The 17,288-nt window shown below is 38.6% G+C and overlaps 3 protein-coding genes across 3 annotated transcripts; 2 read left to right on the top strand and 1 right to left on the bottom strand.

The window, feature by feature from the left end:
• Positions 1-332: 332 nt before the first annotated feature.
• Positions 333-3,855, top strand: LOC126064086 (olfactory receptor 5L1-like; the record flags this gene model as incomplete). The annotated part of the gene is made up of 2 exons (XM_049862715.1): positions 333-1,251; positions 3,836-3,855. Coding segments are annotated over exons 1-2 (939 nt in total), but the record flags the coding sequence as incomplete, so codon positions are not given.
• Positions 3,856-8,231: 4,376 nt separating this feature from the next.
• LOC126063718 (olfactory receptor 5I1-like) lies at positions 8,232-9,149 on the top strand. The gene has a single exon (XM_049862116.1). The coding sequence runs from the start codon at positions 8,232-8,234 to the stop codon at positions 9,147-9,149; it is 918 nt and encodes a 305-aa protein (XP_049718073.1).
• Positions 9,150-15,200: 6,051 nt separating this feature from the next.
• Positions 15,201-16,139, bottom strand: LOC126063719 (olfactory receptor 1019-like). Its single transcript, XM_049862117.1, has one exon. The coding sequence runs from the start codon at positions 16,137-16,139 to the stop codon at positions 15,201-15,203; it is 939 nt and encodes a 312-aa protein (XP_049718074.1).
• Positions 16,140-17,288: the final 1,149 nt, after the last annotated feature.

A 17,288-nucleotide genomic window follows, 5' to 3' on the forward strand; every position in this document is an offset into this window, starting at 1 on the left:
ATTTCTATGGAGCTGTAAAGCATAACATTGAATCTATTTCAAAATTCCATCAAGCCACTAAGTCAATAGGTCACCTCAATCTGTATGCAGATAAATTCTGAGAAACATTCAAGGCTTCGGTTGATGACTACTTTTAATTGGTGGGATCAACAGAAGTTATTCACGTTTTGAATGGTTTGACAATTGCATCTTTCTTATATATAGTTTTCTCATAAAAACTATTTTTCATATCAATATTCTGTTTCTGTGAAGCTGATATGAAACTCTTATTCTCTTCTAGGAGAAAGACAAAAGATTTAATTTGTTTTCCCAAACCTGAAACATAGCAGAAAATGGTGGAGGAAAACTGCACCGTGGTGACAGAGTTCATCCTTCAGGGACTATCAGACATCCCGGAGCTGAGAGTCTTCCTCTTCCTGTTTTTCCTTCTAATCTATGGCATCACAGTTGTGGGCAACTTGGGCATGATTGCACTGATTCAGGTCAGCAGTCAGCTTCACACCCCCATGTACTTTTTCCTCAGCCACTTATCCTTTGTGGATTTCTGTTACTCTATCATCATTGTGCCTAAGACGCTGGCCAATATCATAAACAAGGACAAAGCCATTTCTTTCCTGGAATGCATGGTGCAATTCTATTTGTTTTGTGCTTATGGACTCACTGAGGTTAACTTGCTGGCTGTGATGGCCTACGACCGCTTCGTGGCCATCTGCAGCCCACTGCTGTACATGGTCATCATGTCCCAGAAGCTCCGTGTGGAGCTGATGTCTGGCTGCTACCTGTGTGGAACAGTGTGTTCTCTGATGCACTTGTGTTTAGCTCTTGAGATCCCGTCCTATCGATCAAATATGATTAATCACTACTTCTGTGATCTACTCCCTCTCTTATCTCTTGCCTGTTCTGATGTCTCTATGAATGAATTGCTTTTGTACATTGTGACCACTGCCAATGAGATCATCACCATTGTGGTCATCCTCACCTCCTACTTGATTATTCTCATCACCATCCTGAGGATGCGCTCTGCAGAGGGAAGGCGCAGAGCGTTTTCCACCTGTGCTTCCCACTTCACAGCCATCGTTGTCTTTCACGTAACAATTCTTTTCGTTTATTGCAGTCCCAGCTCAGGCAACATTCTGGATACAGACAAGATAGCTGCGGTGTTCTACACTGCAGTGATTCCCATGCTGAACCCCCTGATCTACAGCCTGAGGAACAAGGATGTGAAAGAAGCTCTCAGGAAAGTGATGGGATTTAACTTACTTTCCAAGGGGCCATTTTCTTAGCTGGACTTAAAGTTTCAAAAGGAACCTTTAAAGATGGGTTTGAGTTTTGGTAGAAATGGATGAATGGAAACCGGGGAAGGACATTAGTGAACTAGGGTGCTATGCATGAGTCTTTGTTGTCTACTCACCTTTTAGACTACTCTTAAATTTCCCAGATAAGAGCATTTTTCATATGTATCTGGCATCTTTGCTGTATCCTCCAGTCTCCGAGTGTTTTGATAGGGTTTGTGGGATGGTACTGTTAAGCCTCATTTTTTTGATTTGTGGTTACACAAATGTATTTCCAACAAAGTACATATAATGAGACATGTCTTTACAATGCCCTTAATGCATATAACCATTCTTATTGAATTAAATAATTCCTTTTCTTCAGAGGAATAACTATACATTTGTCTCATATTTATATATATGTAAATATGTATTATATATAAACCTGATGCCATCAAGTCGATTCTGACTCATAGCGACCCTATAGGACAGAGCACAACTGCCCCATAGGGTTCCCAAGGGGAGGCTGGTGGATTCCAACTGCTAACCTTTCGGTTAGCAGCTGAGCTCTTAACCACTGTGGCACCAGGGCTCTGAGCATATAATACATACATAAATAAATATGCATATATATGTTTTTTAACTTGGACTGAGCTTCCCATATGTTTTTGGATATTTGTAGGAATTAATTTTTAGTCATTTTCTCTTTTTCTACTTTTTTCTATTGCAATGTTGGCAGTTTTGCACCTTTTAAAAAAATTCTTATCTGTAAAATGAATGTAATATTATTCTACTTGTCTCATGAGTTCCTGGGTGGTGCAAACAGTTAAGGAACTTGGCTATATACCAAGAGTTTGGAAGCTGAAGTCCACCCAGGTGTGCCTCAGAAGAAAGGCCCAATGGCATGCTTCTGAAAAGGTCAGCTATCAAAAACTGTATGAAACAAAGTTCTACTCTGACATACATGGGGTCGCTGAAATTCGGAGTCAAGTTGAGGACAAATGGTTGGTACTTCTCATAATTTTATCACGGAAATTAAATGAACAATGAATCTCAAATTCTTAGTGTTATATATGGTATAATAAAAATATTTGATTAGTAAATTAGTTGCATTCATTATTATTGTGGTTTTTGCTCTGTGCTGCACCATACTTTATGCTCTGTATTTCACTTTAATTCTTGATTAAACAAGTAGATCATGTATTTGACCCCTTATCTTTTTCAAGTTTCGGTGTCTTTGTTAATGTTGTTTTTGAAATTATTTTAACCATTTTTACATTTGTAAATCTTACCTATAGTATTAATTTCCTGAGGCTCCTGAACAGATTATCACAATGTTGATGACTTGAAAGGACAGAAATTTATTCTCATGTTAGTTCTGGAGATCAAAAATCTGAAATCAGTATCATTGGGCTGAAATCAAGGTTTTGTCAGGGCCAAACTCTCTCTAGGGGCTCATGGGAAGAATTTATTCCTTGTCTCACAGCTTTTGGTGACTTCCAGTTTTGCTTGGCTTGTGGCCCTATCACTCCAACCTTCAATGCCATCATCTTCAAACCTCTCTTCTGTCTTCACAACATCTTTCTCCAGGTGTGTTTATTTACATGCTAAATCATAAAACTGCAAGGACATGGCACACATAGAAAGCACTCTTACTAACATATCCTAAAAAGTTATATTTGGAGCAAAGATCATGTGTTAACTATTTAGAAAATATTCCAGTATCCCTGGCACAGTTACTTATTATTTCAATTAAATAAATGAACACATGTTAGGTGAAAAATATGGAGTTATGCTGTATTTAAAATGAAAATACAGTACTGCCTTGAAATTCAAATGTTTTAAATGAGGTGAGATTTCTTATATTATCTGAGCGATTTTGCATTTTAAGATAAAGGTAAGGGAAATTGTTCACCTTCAACCTCCAACTGGAGCAGTTTATCAACCTTGGTGATCTTGCCATTTTGGGTCAAACAATTCATTGTCATGGAGTTCAGCCCTGGGAACTGTAGGATGTGACAGCCTTTCTGGCCTCTACTTATTAGATGAAAACAGCACCCTTCCTCTCCTCCCTGACCCACCTCTGAGAATTCTGACAAGCAAAGCTATCTGCAGGCATTGTCAAATGTTCCATGAGGAGAAAAATCACCCATTCTTGGAACCACTGAACTAGTGGATCAATATACTTCAGCTCCAGCCTTCTCATAGGAACCTTTCACATTGAACTTCCCTGTGTTTACAAAGCTTGAAGTGAAATTCAAGGCTGTTTTGTCTAAATCAAATATATCTTTCCTGCCATACTTTTCTTCATTAGACAGCACATTCTCTCTAGACCTCATTTTAATTATTTTTTTGTGCTTTAATTGAAAGTTTACAGTTTAAGTCAGTTTCTCATACAAAAATTCATGCATACATTGTTATGTGATCCTAGTTGCTCTTCCTATAATGTGACAGCACACTCCTCATCCCACCCTGGATTTCCCGTGTCCGTTCAACCAGCTCCTGTCCCTTTCTCATCTCGTCTCCAGATAGGAGGTGCCTATTTAGTCTCATGTATGTACTTGCTAAGAAGCACACTCTTCTGGAGTATCATTTTATGTCTTATAGTCCAGTCTAATCTTTGTCTGAAAAACTGGCTTCAGGGATGGTTTTAGTTTTGGCCTAACAGAGCCCATGGGCACCCTGTCTTCCAGGGTTCCTCCAATCTCAGTCAGACAATTAAGTCTGGTCTTTTTAGTAGAATTTAAGTTCTGCACTCCACTTTTCTCCTGCTCTGTCAGGGATTGTCTGTTGTGTTCGTTGTCAGGGTGGTCATTGGTGGTAGCCTGGCATCATCTAGTTCTTCTGGTTTCAGGCTGATTTTAATAATCTACCACTCTGAAGCCAAGACATGTTTCTTTGGACATTTTCAAGATACACAAAAACATATCACTTCATTTTATTTTGTGTTTAACCAACTTTTGATTAAAACTTTTGATCAGAACTGTTTAATTGCTCATATGTCTTTTCCATTTGGGATTTAGATATGAGAGTGTACCTCCCTGAGAACTTATGTCCGATCAGGAAGATGACCTCAAAAGTCACAAAGCAAGCATAAAAAGGCTGTGCATTCTCATAGGAACCAAATCCTTCCTATGGGAGGCAAGAACTGGTTCCAGCAACACAGAAGGTACACCCCTAATGGGTTCAGATAAATGTTGCAACGAACTGAATGTTTTTGTCTCTAAGTGTCATACTTGATTTTCCCACTAGAAAATGAACTGAGATTGACAACAGTGTAGTAAGAAGGTGGGTAATAGAAAGTCATTAATCTGGTAAGTATTCTTAACAGAATCAAACAATTTTATGGCTGAATGGGGTTCTACAAGATCATGTCTTATATTCACTTGTTAACATATTTTAAAGAGTTATGAGAATTAAATGTGAAATTACTTTGGAAATAATGAGATCAAAATATGTTAAGGCGAAGTATGTGACACTTGCTCAGAATTAATCTACCTTAGCTTGTCAGAAACTGTACCAAGGTAGAAAAAGAAACGACCAAAATTGCAGATTTCGTGATCATTGTTGTATGTATACTTTGTCCTGTCTAGTGAAAGAATAACTCTTCTGATAGCTACACTCTGCTTATTTACCCTAAATGTATACAACGTTTTAGTAAAAATATTTAACTTTAGTAAAACCTTTAAGAAATTGGGGAAATGGCATGGAATAACAAATGCTACAAAGGGAAATTTAAGGAGGCATACTTTTATGCATCGGAATACACAAGTACATTTACAAATAGATATAAAACTGTGTTTTTCCACGGGGGGAGGGAAATCAAATCCCTGTTCACTGGACAAAATATACTTTTCCATGAACCAGTATCATTTGCATTGCTAGTGATTGTCTACAAGTTGCAGAGTTGTAAATTAAGGCAAGGGCAATAACAGTGGAAATAGCCCAGATGAATGGATAGATGAGCCCATTTGAATATCTATTACAGTTATTCCCTGTAGAAAGAATAGAAATCATCTTGCATATAATTAAAGCAGATGCCTGAGTTGAAAAATAATAAATTTGTTATTATAAACATTTCTCAAGTTGCATTCCATAGATTGGATATGGATAAAATAAAATAGATGTCTGGATCTACCCAGAGTTTCTTTCTATGTTGCCACTTTGAACAGTAAAGGAACAAGATGGTGAGAATATTGAGATCATTAATGGAAATTTGTTTAACACTTACCATTGTAACTTGATGAGAAAGGTACTCTCATTGTCATATTATAGATGAAGAAACTAAAACTAAGAGATTAATTGTACTGCCCAAGTATTCCCAGCTACTGCGTGACAGGGGAAGAATTCAGCACTTACCTTACTAATTCAGTCTTTGGTCTTTCTATATTATCAGTGGATTTCAAGCTGTTCTAATGGATCCCTTTTTCCTCAGAGTCAAACTACATCTGAAAGTGAGAAATACAGAAATTCTGCTCTTCTATCCAAAAATCTTTACCTGGAACAGTAATGTTTTTATCTGTTGTAGAAATAAATGAAAGCAATCCAACTGGGGACAAATAAAGCCTGTTTATTCAGTTTGCTATATCAAGGTGGTTCATTGCCATCACTTGTATTTGACAGGAACTCAAAGGCAGGCAGAGGAGTGGGAAAGTTTACATGAGAAAAAGGGAAGGCTTAAAGTATGCCCTGATTGGAGATTGTTGAAGTAGGAAAGCTGGAATTGGACTTATTAGAAATGGGGCATTTTATGCAATTGATTGTCTTGGGAGTCTATTTGGCTTTTTCTCTTTTGTCATTAATTAGAAGTGAGAAACTGTTTTAATTCTCTTGCAATCTACATTTCTGTGTTCATGGAGTTCCAGTGACCCACCCATGTCATTCACCCTTAACTGTTCTTTTGAAACTTAAGGCTTTAAGGAGCTGGTTTTCCTGGAGCCAACTTCAGGTCAAACAGCCTCATAAACAGATTAGCAGAGATCATTTTGCCTTAGGCATTGGGTCCCCTAGAGAATGATCTATGTGTACCCAGTTTGGAAAAGCAGGAACTCAATGGTCTGACTGGGAGATGTATGCATGTCCTTAGTGACTTTGTTTCTACAACTGACTGACCCTGAAACCTTGTAAGTGCTTTGATGCTATCTCCTGAGAAATTAACAAGACAGTGACCTTCAGGGGACTGTCTTGCCAGACCCAGGTACTTAGGATCCTTGACAGCTGGCCACCTTGAGGATTCATGCACCTGATCCTTGAAGCCTTGAAGAACAAATGCTGTGGTGCTATATCTAAAGGCCACTCAATGATCTATGTAACCCTTTCACTGTCCCCTCTTCGGACCACCTTTCCGATACTTTCTGGTTGAAGCCCCAATTAGAACTGTATTTACTCACAATAAATATAGTCTGTTATATACATTTCTGATGTTTCTCTGCACATTTAGATTTTTAACAGAAGTCAGACAAAATTCAGGAAAGCAAGCAAGACAACGACAAAATCATAATTTGGTCATAATTCTGGATCAATTACTGAGAACGTTCTGATTTGGCTTCCTGGGTTATTTGATGAAGAGGTTGTGGGTCAGAGTTCTATTGTGATATATGGTCTGGACATTGCCTATTTGTATATTCAATCTGTCACTGTTTATGTATTCAGGATTAAACTTTATTTATTAATCTTTGTTGATTGAGAATCTACTATGGGTCAGGATTATATAAGGCATTGATTCTACAATGATGGATACTAAAAAAAAAATTAAAGACATCATTCATGTTGTCAGAAATCATACAGTCTAGGGAGGGACACGTATAATAAATAGATGAATAATAAAAAAATTACGAATTGTGATAAGTGCTATGAAGGGAATAACTAGGATGGAGAGATGGAGAATAATGGAGGAACTACTTAGAGTTGGTCAGTAGAGACCTTGCTGAAAGTCAGGATTTAAGCTGAGCTCGGAGAATAAAGGATGTTGGAAGAATAATGTTCTGGGTAGAAGAAATTGTATGTGCAAAGGCCCTGAAGCACAGAGCTCATACAGAACTTCACCAAAACACCAGCCTAGGAGAGTGATTGTCAACTCAAATCCTATTGTTCTATGTTTGCTGAGCTGTTCTCCGGCAAAGGGCTGAGACAAACTAAATAATAGTGTACTTTTTCCTTTGCACAAAAATATAGGCCTGGTTGCAATGAGTTAGAATTAGCTTGATAGTAAAGGGTTTAGGTTCGCTTTTGGTAACCAAGCTCTAGGCATATGAGACTACATTATTCCATAGGCGGCAAATTTCTACTAGATCCACCAACACACTGTAGAGACAAGCAGTGGCCCAGCTGAGGGAGGTAAGATTGTAGTGCATTACAGGGAGTTTGCATGACTGGAGGACAGTGAATGAGGGGTGAACAGATTGCATCAGACAAGATTGGAGGTGGAGCAGCTGATGAACTGGCTTGTGCAACAGATAAAGGCAAAGATGAAAGAAGCAGTGATTAATATGGTAGTCCTGACTGAGTGGACTGGACAGAGGTGAGATGTTTAGTTTTGAAATTTTAGATGCACAGAAAGTGGTGGAAGACAGAGTTAGAGAAATTAAGGCTGAATACCAAGTTTAGAGTCAGCAACTAGCTTGAGGGTAGTGCCGTTTAATGTGGGAACAAATAGCTTTAAGTAATACGAAGTGGCTCAGTTGGCAGTTTAGCTAAAATATGTGTGTATATATATACATATATAAGCTTCTGGGTTTTTTTATATAAGCTTCTGCTGCTACAATATTTGAAAACCTATGCATTCTGTTGGATTAACTGTAGGTGTGACTAGGTGCCATAAGGATGACCCAGTAGATTTTAGAATGGCTGTTCTATTTATTCTGGCACTTTCATTTTTTTTAAGTCAATGTCTGGGTTGTTATTCACATTGTCGTCACTGTATCTGTCACTGCTCCTGAATCCACAAAGCACTGCAAAGAGATGGAGAAAGTGAACGGCACAGTGAAGACTGAGTTCTTCCTCCTGGGATTTAGTGACCACCCAGAACTTCAGAGGCTTCTTTTTGCTGTGTTCTTTTCCATCTACGCAGTGATGCTCATGGGGAACCTTGGGATGATTTTTTTAATCACAAGCAGCTCCCACCTGCACACACCTATGTACTTTTTCCTCTGCATATTGTCCCTCATAGATGCATGCTACTTTTCTGTCATTGCTCCCAAATTACTGGTGGACTTGGTTTCTGATAAGAAGACAATTTCTTACAATGGGTGTGCTGCACGGCTCTATTTTTTCATTTCTTTGGTTGATAGAGAATCTTTCCTCTTGGCTGCCATGGCTTATGACCGGTACATAGCAATCTGCAAGCCACTGCTTTATACTGTTATTATGTCCAAGAGAATTTGTTGCCAGCTTGCAATGGGAACATTTTTGGGAGGCACCGTGAGCTCCATTATCCACACCACTAACATCTTCCATCTCACTTTCTGCTCCAAAGACATTAACCATTTCTTTTGTGATGTCTCTCCTCTATTTTCACTGTCCTGCACAGACACCGACATTCATGACATAGTTCTGGTGGTCTTTGCTAGTTTGTTTGAAGCTGTCTGTCTTCTAACAGTTCTTCTCTCATATGTCTTCATCATAGCAGCTCTCCTCAAGATAAGTTCTGCTGAGGGAAGAAAGAAAGGTTTCCTCACTTGTGCTTCCCACCTGATCGTTGTCACTGTCTACCATGGTACCTTGATCTTCATTTATTTGCGCCCTGGTACAGGTCATTCACTGGATATCGACAAAGTGACCTCTGTGTTCTATACATTGATTGTACCTATGTTGAATCCCCTGATTTACAGTCTAAGGAACAAAGATGTCAAAAATGCCTTTAGAAAACTTATCAGTTGAAAATTGCTTTCTTAGGAAAGGATGAAATAAGACTTGAAACCTTTCAGCAATATATGTTTCTTGGCCTATGGTTGGAATGCTGGAGATGAAAGTTTAATATGGATGTTCTCCCAAGTTGCAGGTAATAAATACTCGGCCATAGAATGTGGCCAGGACTTAACATCAGAACTGGCCCTCTCACATGATTTATATATATTATGTCTATCTCTACCATTTTAAAGTTGACTTTTGTAATATTTATTTCTGGATAAGATTTGCCCTTCATTTTATTTCCTATATTCCAAGCTTTCTTTCCATCCTAATCTCACACCATGATTGTTCCCCATATGGGATAAGTCAATGACATACTGTAACTACCTCTTTTGTGAACATAAATGAATACAAATCATTGAGACTCTTTTTCAATTTATTTTTATCCCCATGTAAATAAGTGCACATGGTAGCTTAGCTGTTCAAATCCTACTCACTCTAAAAAGGTCCTGCTCTAATTTAAACCTTACATGATTTTTTTCTGAATCACCCTTCAATTACAGATGATAACTTACTATCTGAATGCCACTCGAATCTTGAGTGTGCTTCTTTTAACACTCTCATCAATTCCTATCTTACCGTGAAGCTACTTGTGACTGTGTTCTATAACTCTATTAGACTTATTCATTAATTCCTTACTCATTATTTGATCCCTTGCCTCTACCATGGTATCTTCCCCAGTGTAATTATTGAATGAATTTTTATGAAAAAGCCCTAATTAATTTTACTGTTGATTGTTTTTCGTATTGAATATATGCCTCTAACTCCCCACCCCCCAAAAAAAACCCAGTGCCGTATTTTCTTTCCAGTATTTTTGTTTTTTCTTCTCTAGAGTGGCAGTATATACACAAATAACTATTAAAGACTGTTTTTCAGTATGGTGGCTTAAAAAAACAAAGTTGGCTAGATTAAAATCTAATTCATAGACTATTTCATCAACAACATATTCAGTCTGGAATCTATATTGGTAAGCACCAAGCTGAACAATCTGAGAGAAGTTGGGCTCTGGCAGACAGAGGTAAGACTTGGAGCCCACTAATGGCAGAACGATAACCTGGTCTGCAACTGGGGCATGACCCATGGAGAAGGCTGTAAAATCTAAAAAAAGTGCTATAGCCAAAGGTAAGATTGAGGCATAGGAAAGAGGATGACCAAGAGAACAATGCCTTCTGACAATGGCAATGTGTGTTGGGTTCTAAATCTAGACCACAGTTTGATTCACTGAGGTGGGATTTATTTTCACAAGAAGGGGTTTGTCCATGTAGATTACTGGTGGGACAGGGCCCTGGACACTGTATGTTTTCAACAGTGAAGAGTTTTGTGCATTGTGATTCAAGGCTGTTGAGAATCAAGTGCTTCTTTCTAAATACTGAGCAGGGAATGCTGTCTGAAAGGCGTGGGAGAATCATAATTAGTAGCTAGCGATCCAAGTGCAGCTATGTGTGCCCATTTGGCCATGGCCCTGGAGATAGGGTCATAAAGGATAATGTAAAATCAAGTACTCTGACATTAAATATCCAAACTCGCTTCTTGGGTATAAGAAGTGTGGGCCTTAGATCAGTAGTATGGTTGCAGGTAGTTGGCGATGGAACATGGGAATGTTGTGACCAAAATTGGTAGCCATGAACAAACCTCTACTAAGCAATAACAAGGAGTAAGGCAGGTTTGAAGAACATGCCTTAAGGTGGCTGGGGAGAAAGCTACACACATGTGAATTTTGAGGTTAGGATCTACAACTGGGGTCTCCCAGACAGGGTGAGCAGGTTCTAAAGAGGGTAGAAAGATGGGGCTTGGAGACTCACTGTTTGAGATAATGCAATGAATAGCATCCCCCGCCCCCAGTGTTCAGTCATATCAAGTTTCAGCCCCTGGCTGGGGAGCTAGTTATTAAGGGCTTTTTTTTTTATCACCTTAGGAATTTTCTTGATCAAACTTAGGTAGTTGTGTGAACTCTCTTTAAAAATAAATATTTGTTTCTGAATTTTCAAACCTTTTAATAATGTCAGGCACACTTATGACAGTGATATACCCAGTGATATATATTGTTTTTAATCCCTGCTTTTTTTTTTTTTAAGCAGGTGAAGAAACTGAGGCCTAGCAGGGTTAAGTAACCTGAGAAAGGTCATACAGCTAACAAGTAAATAGTAGTTTATGAACTTCTAGGTCTGTCTTACTTCAAAGTTCAAGTTCTTATCTTAAACTCTCATCTTGATAATTTTCTTAAAACAAAAATAATCGAACAAAATTTTAAAAATTCTGGTTTTCTACCCATATGTAAATCAGTGCCTTCAATGAAAAGGACAAATAATAATAATAATAAAGGATATATTTTTCCTTATACATACTGCTGAAAGATGGTGGTGAAAACCAATTTTTGATAACATGAGTAGGCCTAATTTCATAGATGAGGATATTGTTAACTAATACATTATTCTAATAGAAAACATTGAGTTTGGAAAGGATTGGACAGTAATTGTGGTGTCCTGATAAATAATATAAATTATTCTATGAGCACCAATTAAAGTATTTGAGATTATAGAGGAAAACACATATTTAAGAGATTATCAAATAATTTTATTTGTTTTCAAAACCTGTCTAATAAGCAACGCGAAACAAATAGCATGTGGAATATCATTTTCAATGAATTATTTCATCTCTATAATTTTTAAAGTAAAAAACACTCAGCTCATTTTATACACTAAAGGAATGTATAAAATTAGGCAAGATCTAAATGAAAGACCTCTTGTAAATTACTGCTCTGTAGTCTCAGATCCAGGAGAGAACGTCTTCATGTTTCCTTCTTAACAAAAACCTAAAATAAAATGTGTACACCTGGGCACCTGAAATTGTGTCATGTTTTTCATAACTGGATTAATTGTTAATTGCTTACAATGAGAACAGCATATGCAATTAACTCAATTAAGTCACTGGAAAAGATGACAGGATTATTCCAAAACAATTCATAATTGTATAATTAAGAAATTCTATGAAGTAAATGATTAACAAATTACAAGAAATATTTTATTTGGAATAAATTGGTTTTAATGAATTTGTAAATATGTCAATTATACAGACTCACATATCTACACATGGTTACATACACACACACACACACACACACGTGTGCATACTCATAAATAATGTCCATACATAAACTGCTATTATAAAACAAGTTTGTTTTTTTTTTTCTCATTCTTAATGCAATACATATGTTTTATGGATTTTTTCAAGTACACTGATATATAAAAGAAAAAAATTATTTTACACGATATCTTCCAATCACTTAGAGATGACCACTGCAATGTGATGGATCACTTCTGTGTGGCCTTTCTAGCCATAGTCTTGTAACTTTCACCTAAGTGATTGGGAAGGACCATGCAGATATGCTAATTGTGGCCCACCAAAGGGATTGGTCAGTTTAGTTATCCAGGTCTGCTTGAAATAAGCCTCCCCAGATGCCGGAAAGAAAGAATACCGCCACCATCAAGGAAGAACAGCTAGAAGCCAGCATGTCCTTTGGACCCAGTATCCCTGGGCTGAGAAGCTCTTGGGAGAAGGAGGCTCAGAGAGACAGTGATCTGTAACCCTGAAGGTGCTGAGAAGCAGTGGCAGGTGACACCCAGCAGAGACCTGGCGGCTGGAAAAGGTGAGGTGGGCTTCCTGGCCCACCAAGAGGAAAAGCTCAGTGCCTTTGTGCAGAGCCCTAGGGCAAGGGGGAGGCACGCCTGTGAGCACAGCTGGGATGAGGCTGTTCTGACGGAAGAACTGTACCCTTGAGTGTTCCTGAGATTGAATTGTCACCTGTACTCCCCTAATGAACCCCATAATTGTGAGTATTGTCTATGAGTTCTGTGTGGCCTTGCAGTGAATTATTGAACCCAGCAGAGAAGCAGACAGTGCTGTGGGAGGGATTGTGGGTGTCAGATTTGGTAAAGATGACAAGAGAGGAGACATGTCAGACCTCCATCTCATAGGAATCAGCCTTGGGCTGTTGATCTCGATTCTCCTTCCCTCTTATGAAGTGAGAAGAGGTCAGACTAAGTCTCCACACTGCTTTTAAAACTACTATTAAAATCTCGACAGCAGTGGGTGGGTATCAAATTTTTGCTCAAAATAGGGTTTCAGTTTATTTCACAGATATGCATAAAGACAATTTAATTATTATAAATGGAATACTAATATAAATACTGTCTTAACCTTTATTTATTTATTTGTATTTTCCCCACTGCACATATTTTCACATTAATAACTCTTCCTTTGCAACTTAAAATGTATAACTGGGTATTTCCGCTGTTTATATTTTAATGCCATGTATAATGCCATGGACACATCAGGGGAGACAGAGTACCTTTTGCAGTGGCCTTTAGAGAAGGTCCAGGCCCTTCACACTTAACTTCCATTCTTGAAGTTCACATACAGTTGTCAATAGTACCACATCACCACATCTAATCCCCAGAGTGAGAGCAAGAAAAAACCTGCAGTTTGATTCTCAGGCTGGAAGGTGCAATATAAACCATGAACCACTGATCCTGAGGACATCTGCTGATACTATTGCTGCAGGTTAAGGAAGAATGGAGGGGTCCCCTGGGGACACAAACAGTGAAGCTCTCAACTACTAACTGAAAGGTTGGCAGTTTGAACCAACTCAGAAGTGCCTTGGAAGACAGGCCTGGCCATTGGCTTCTGAAATGTCATGGCTTTGAAAATTCATGCAGCGGTTCTATTCTGCATACATGGGGTCACCATGAGTCGGAATCAATTCGAAGACAACTAGCAATAGCAACAGCAACAGCAATGAGGAATGAAGGGCCTGAGATGGTTTTTATGTCAAATGAGCCCTGTCCATGATTTCTTATTTTAGACAAGGCCAGATGATAAGAGGTGCAGACATATTTCATGTAAAGTGAATGTGCTAAAACAAAATTAAAGGATAGATGTTCTACTTGTATATAAAAGGACACAATTTGTATCAGTTTTGCCAGGGAAGCACTGATGTATTTATTCAGTAAGTATTTTTGATGGACATTTTGGAGCCTAGTATTGAGAATAAAAAAAAAAGAATAGCTATGCAAAAATAATGGTGAACAAGACAGAAAGATCTTGCCTTTGTGAAACTTTAAATCTATTGCAGCAGATTTACCCATATGGATTATCTACATCTACGTGTTATGATGCAGCATTTCCAGGGACCATGCTAATAGATAGGAAGGTTACAAATAAGGCTACTTTTGATTCATGAAAACTTCCTTCTGGCTGAGCAACTGTATTTATTAACCCAAATCCACTGCCATCAAGTTGATTCTGACTGATGGCGACTCCATACAGTTTCCAAGGCTATAAATCTCTATGGAAGCCAACTGCCACATCTTTCTCCTGCATAACCACTGGTGGTTTCGAACGACTGACCTTTCAATTATCAGTCGATTGCTTTAACCATTGTGTACCAGGGCTCCTTATATTTATTAGACTCATTTTTTTTAAAAATTGACTCCTAATGAGGGTATGTTGAATTGGTGTTAGAAGCTATGCTGCTATAACCCATGATATCTCACTCAGGCATACTCATGGGCACAGAATAGAGGAGCTCCTTCTGCATAATAGCAAAGTTAAACCATTACTACTCTTTCTTACTCTGGAGAGAAGAATAAGACCAATAGTAAAAGCTCCTTACGCGCAGTTGGAGTCCTGGTGATGCAATGGTTAAAGCCATCGACTGCTGGCCCCGAGGTCTGCCTTCCAAAACCACCAGCTGATCCACAAGAAAAAACGTAGCAGTCAGTTTCTGCAGAGACTTACAGCCTTGGAAACCCTGTGGGGTAGCTATGAGTTGGAATCAACTTAATCATGGTTTTTTTGTTTTGTTTTGTTTTTTTAATACTCAGCTTAGGCGCAAAATCACTAACAAAAAAAAAAAAAAACCTGCAAGAGTGTATTGGTGAAACTGCAGGCACTTATGTCAAAGTCCGTCAACTTTAGCTCGGAGAATCTTTACATAAATACTTCTGGGTTGAAAACGCAGTTTCACCCAGAACATAATTTAATGCTTATTGTTTTTTTCAGGGCATCTTTCACATCCTTATTCCTCAGGCTATAGATCAGTGGGTTTAACGCAGGGAGCACGACTGTGTAGAAGACAGAGGCTATTTTGTCAGTGTCCATTGAGTAACTTGAACTTGGTCGGAAATACATGAACAGGAGTGTACCATGGAATATAGCCACAGCAGTTAAGTGGGAGGCACATGTGGAAAAGGCTTTGCGTCTCCCCTCAGTTGAGTTCATTCTAAAGATGGTAGTTATGATGGAGCTATAGGAGAGAAGAACGGTTACGATGCTGCACCCTACAACACAACCAATAAAAGCGAACATCACTATCTCATTGATGGATGTATCTGAGCAGGAGAGGGCTAGCAAAGGTGGGATGTCACAGAAAAAGTGATTGATAACATTGGACTTGCAGAAGGACAGTCGAAATGTGAAGCAAGTGTGGATTGCTGAATCCACCAACCCCACAATGTAAACACCAGCCACTAGTTGGGTATAGACCCTCCTGGACATGGCAATTGTATAAAGAAGTGGATTACAAATGGCTACGTAACGGTCATAGGCCATGGCAGCCAAAATGAGACATTCCACATCAGCAAAGGTCCCAAAAAAATACATCTGAGTGGCACATAAGTTATATGAAATCCTCTTTTGCTCAGATAAGAAATCAGCCAGCATCTTGGGAGAGACAGTGGAGGAGTAGCAGACATCACAGAAAGACAGATTGCTCAGGAAGTAATACATGGGTGTGTGAAGTCTGGAGTCTATCTTGATCAGTAGGATCATCCCTAGATTTGCAATCACGGTTATGCCATAAACCAGGAGAAAGAGTACAAAGAGCCCCTGTTGCACACCCTTTCTGTCAAAAAACCCTAAGAATATGAAGTCAGTAAAGAAAGTGTGGTTCTCAGCAGCCATCACTTAGATTTATGAAACCCCTGAAAGGAGGAAATGGAAGTGAAAGGTTAGCATCATCTTACTGTCTTCACAGTTTAACCTCGGGTCCTTTCTCAGTTTTGGTAGTTAAAAATAAGTAAAGAAAGAATACTGGGATTGCTCCAAGTGAATTGACCTAACTGGAAATATACCCATTGATATACAAATCTACTAAATAATAATGGCAATACTGCCTTTTACATTTTTATAGCTCCGTACGGAATTTGCAAGGTCCTTGGGTGGCATAAAGGGGTAAGTACTGCACTATTAACTTAGGGGTTGGCACCTTGGGAGAAAGGCCTGGCAATCTGCTTCCATAAAGTTTACAGCCAAGAAAACCCTACGGAACACAGTTCTACTCTGCGACACGTGGAGTCACTATGAGTCAGACTGACGCAACAGCAACGGCTTGGTTTGGTTTTATACAGAGTTTGCAGGACACTTTCATTCCAATTAAATCATGTTATTTCCACACACCTACGTAGTATTCATGACATTCTTAATATTTTTATTGTGTGGATTAAGAAATTGATAATTTGAGAATTTAGGGTCATGATTCTTACAATTAATTGGTCCAGCTAATCCACATCATCTGATAAGAAGCTCTTTTTTTCCCCAATTTTGTAGTTGGACTCAGTAACAGGGAAGTATATTTAAGTGAGCAGTTCAGGTATTTAAAATAGTCCTTTATTTTTTCACTCAGATCATCACAGATTGTAGAGCAGATAGAGCTGTAGCAGGTTTTGGATAAAACATTCCCGTTTTTATCCCATTAACCCCTCAGGTCCTATCCAGACTCAACAAACAAAACTGCATCCCATTGTCCATGCGGTGGACATAGTCTGTGAATCAGGACCTGCCAGAGTAGAACAGGTAGTGGTTTCTAGAAAAGGGGGTTGAAAGATCTTCATGAGCAATAAGAAAAAAAAACAAAAACAAAAAACTCTTTGCTGTCAAGTTGATTTCAATTCATAGCAACCCTGTAGGACAGAGTAGAACTGCCCTATAGAGTTTCCAAAGAGAGGCTGGTGGATTCAAACTGCCGACCTTTTGGTTAGCAGCCATAGCTTTTAACCATTGCACTACTGGGGTCCCCATGAGCAATAGGCTGAAGTGAATAGACAGACAAAG

This window comes from Elephas maximus, chromosome 20, assembly GCF_024166365.1.
Source record: "Elephas maximus indicus isolate mEleMax1 chromosome 20, mEleMax1 primary haplotype, whole genome shotgun sequence".
NCBI lineage: Eukaryota > Metazoa > Chordata > Mammalia > Proboscidea > Elephantidae > Elephas > Elephas maximus.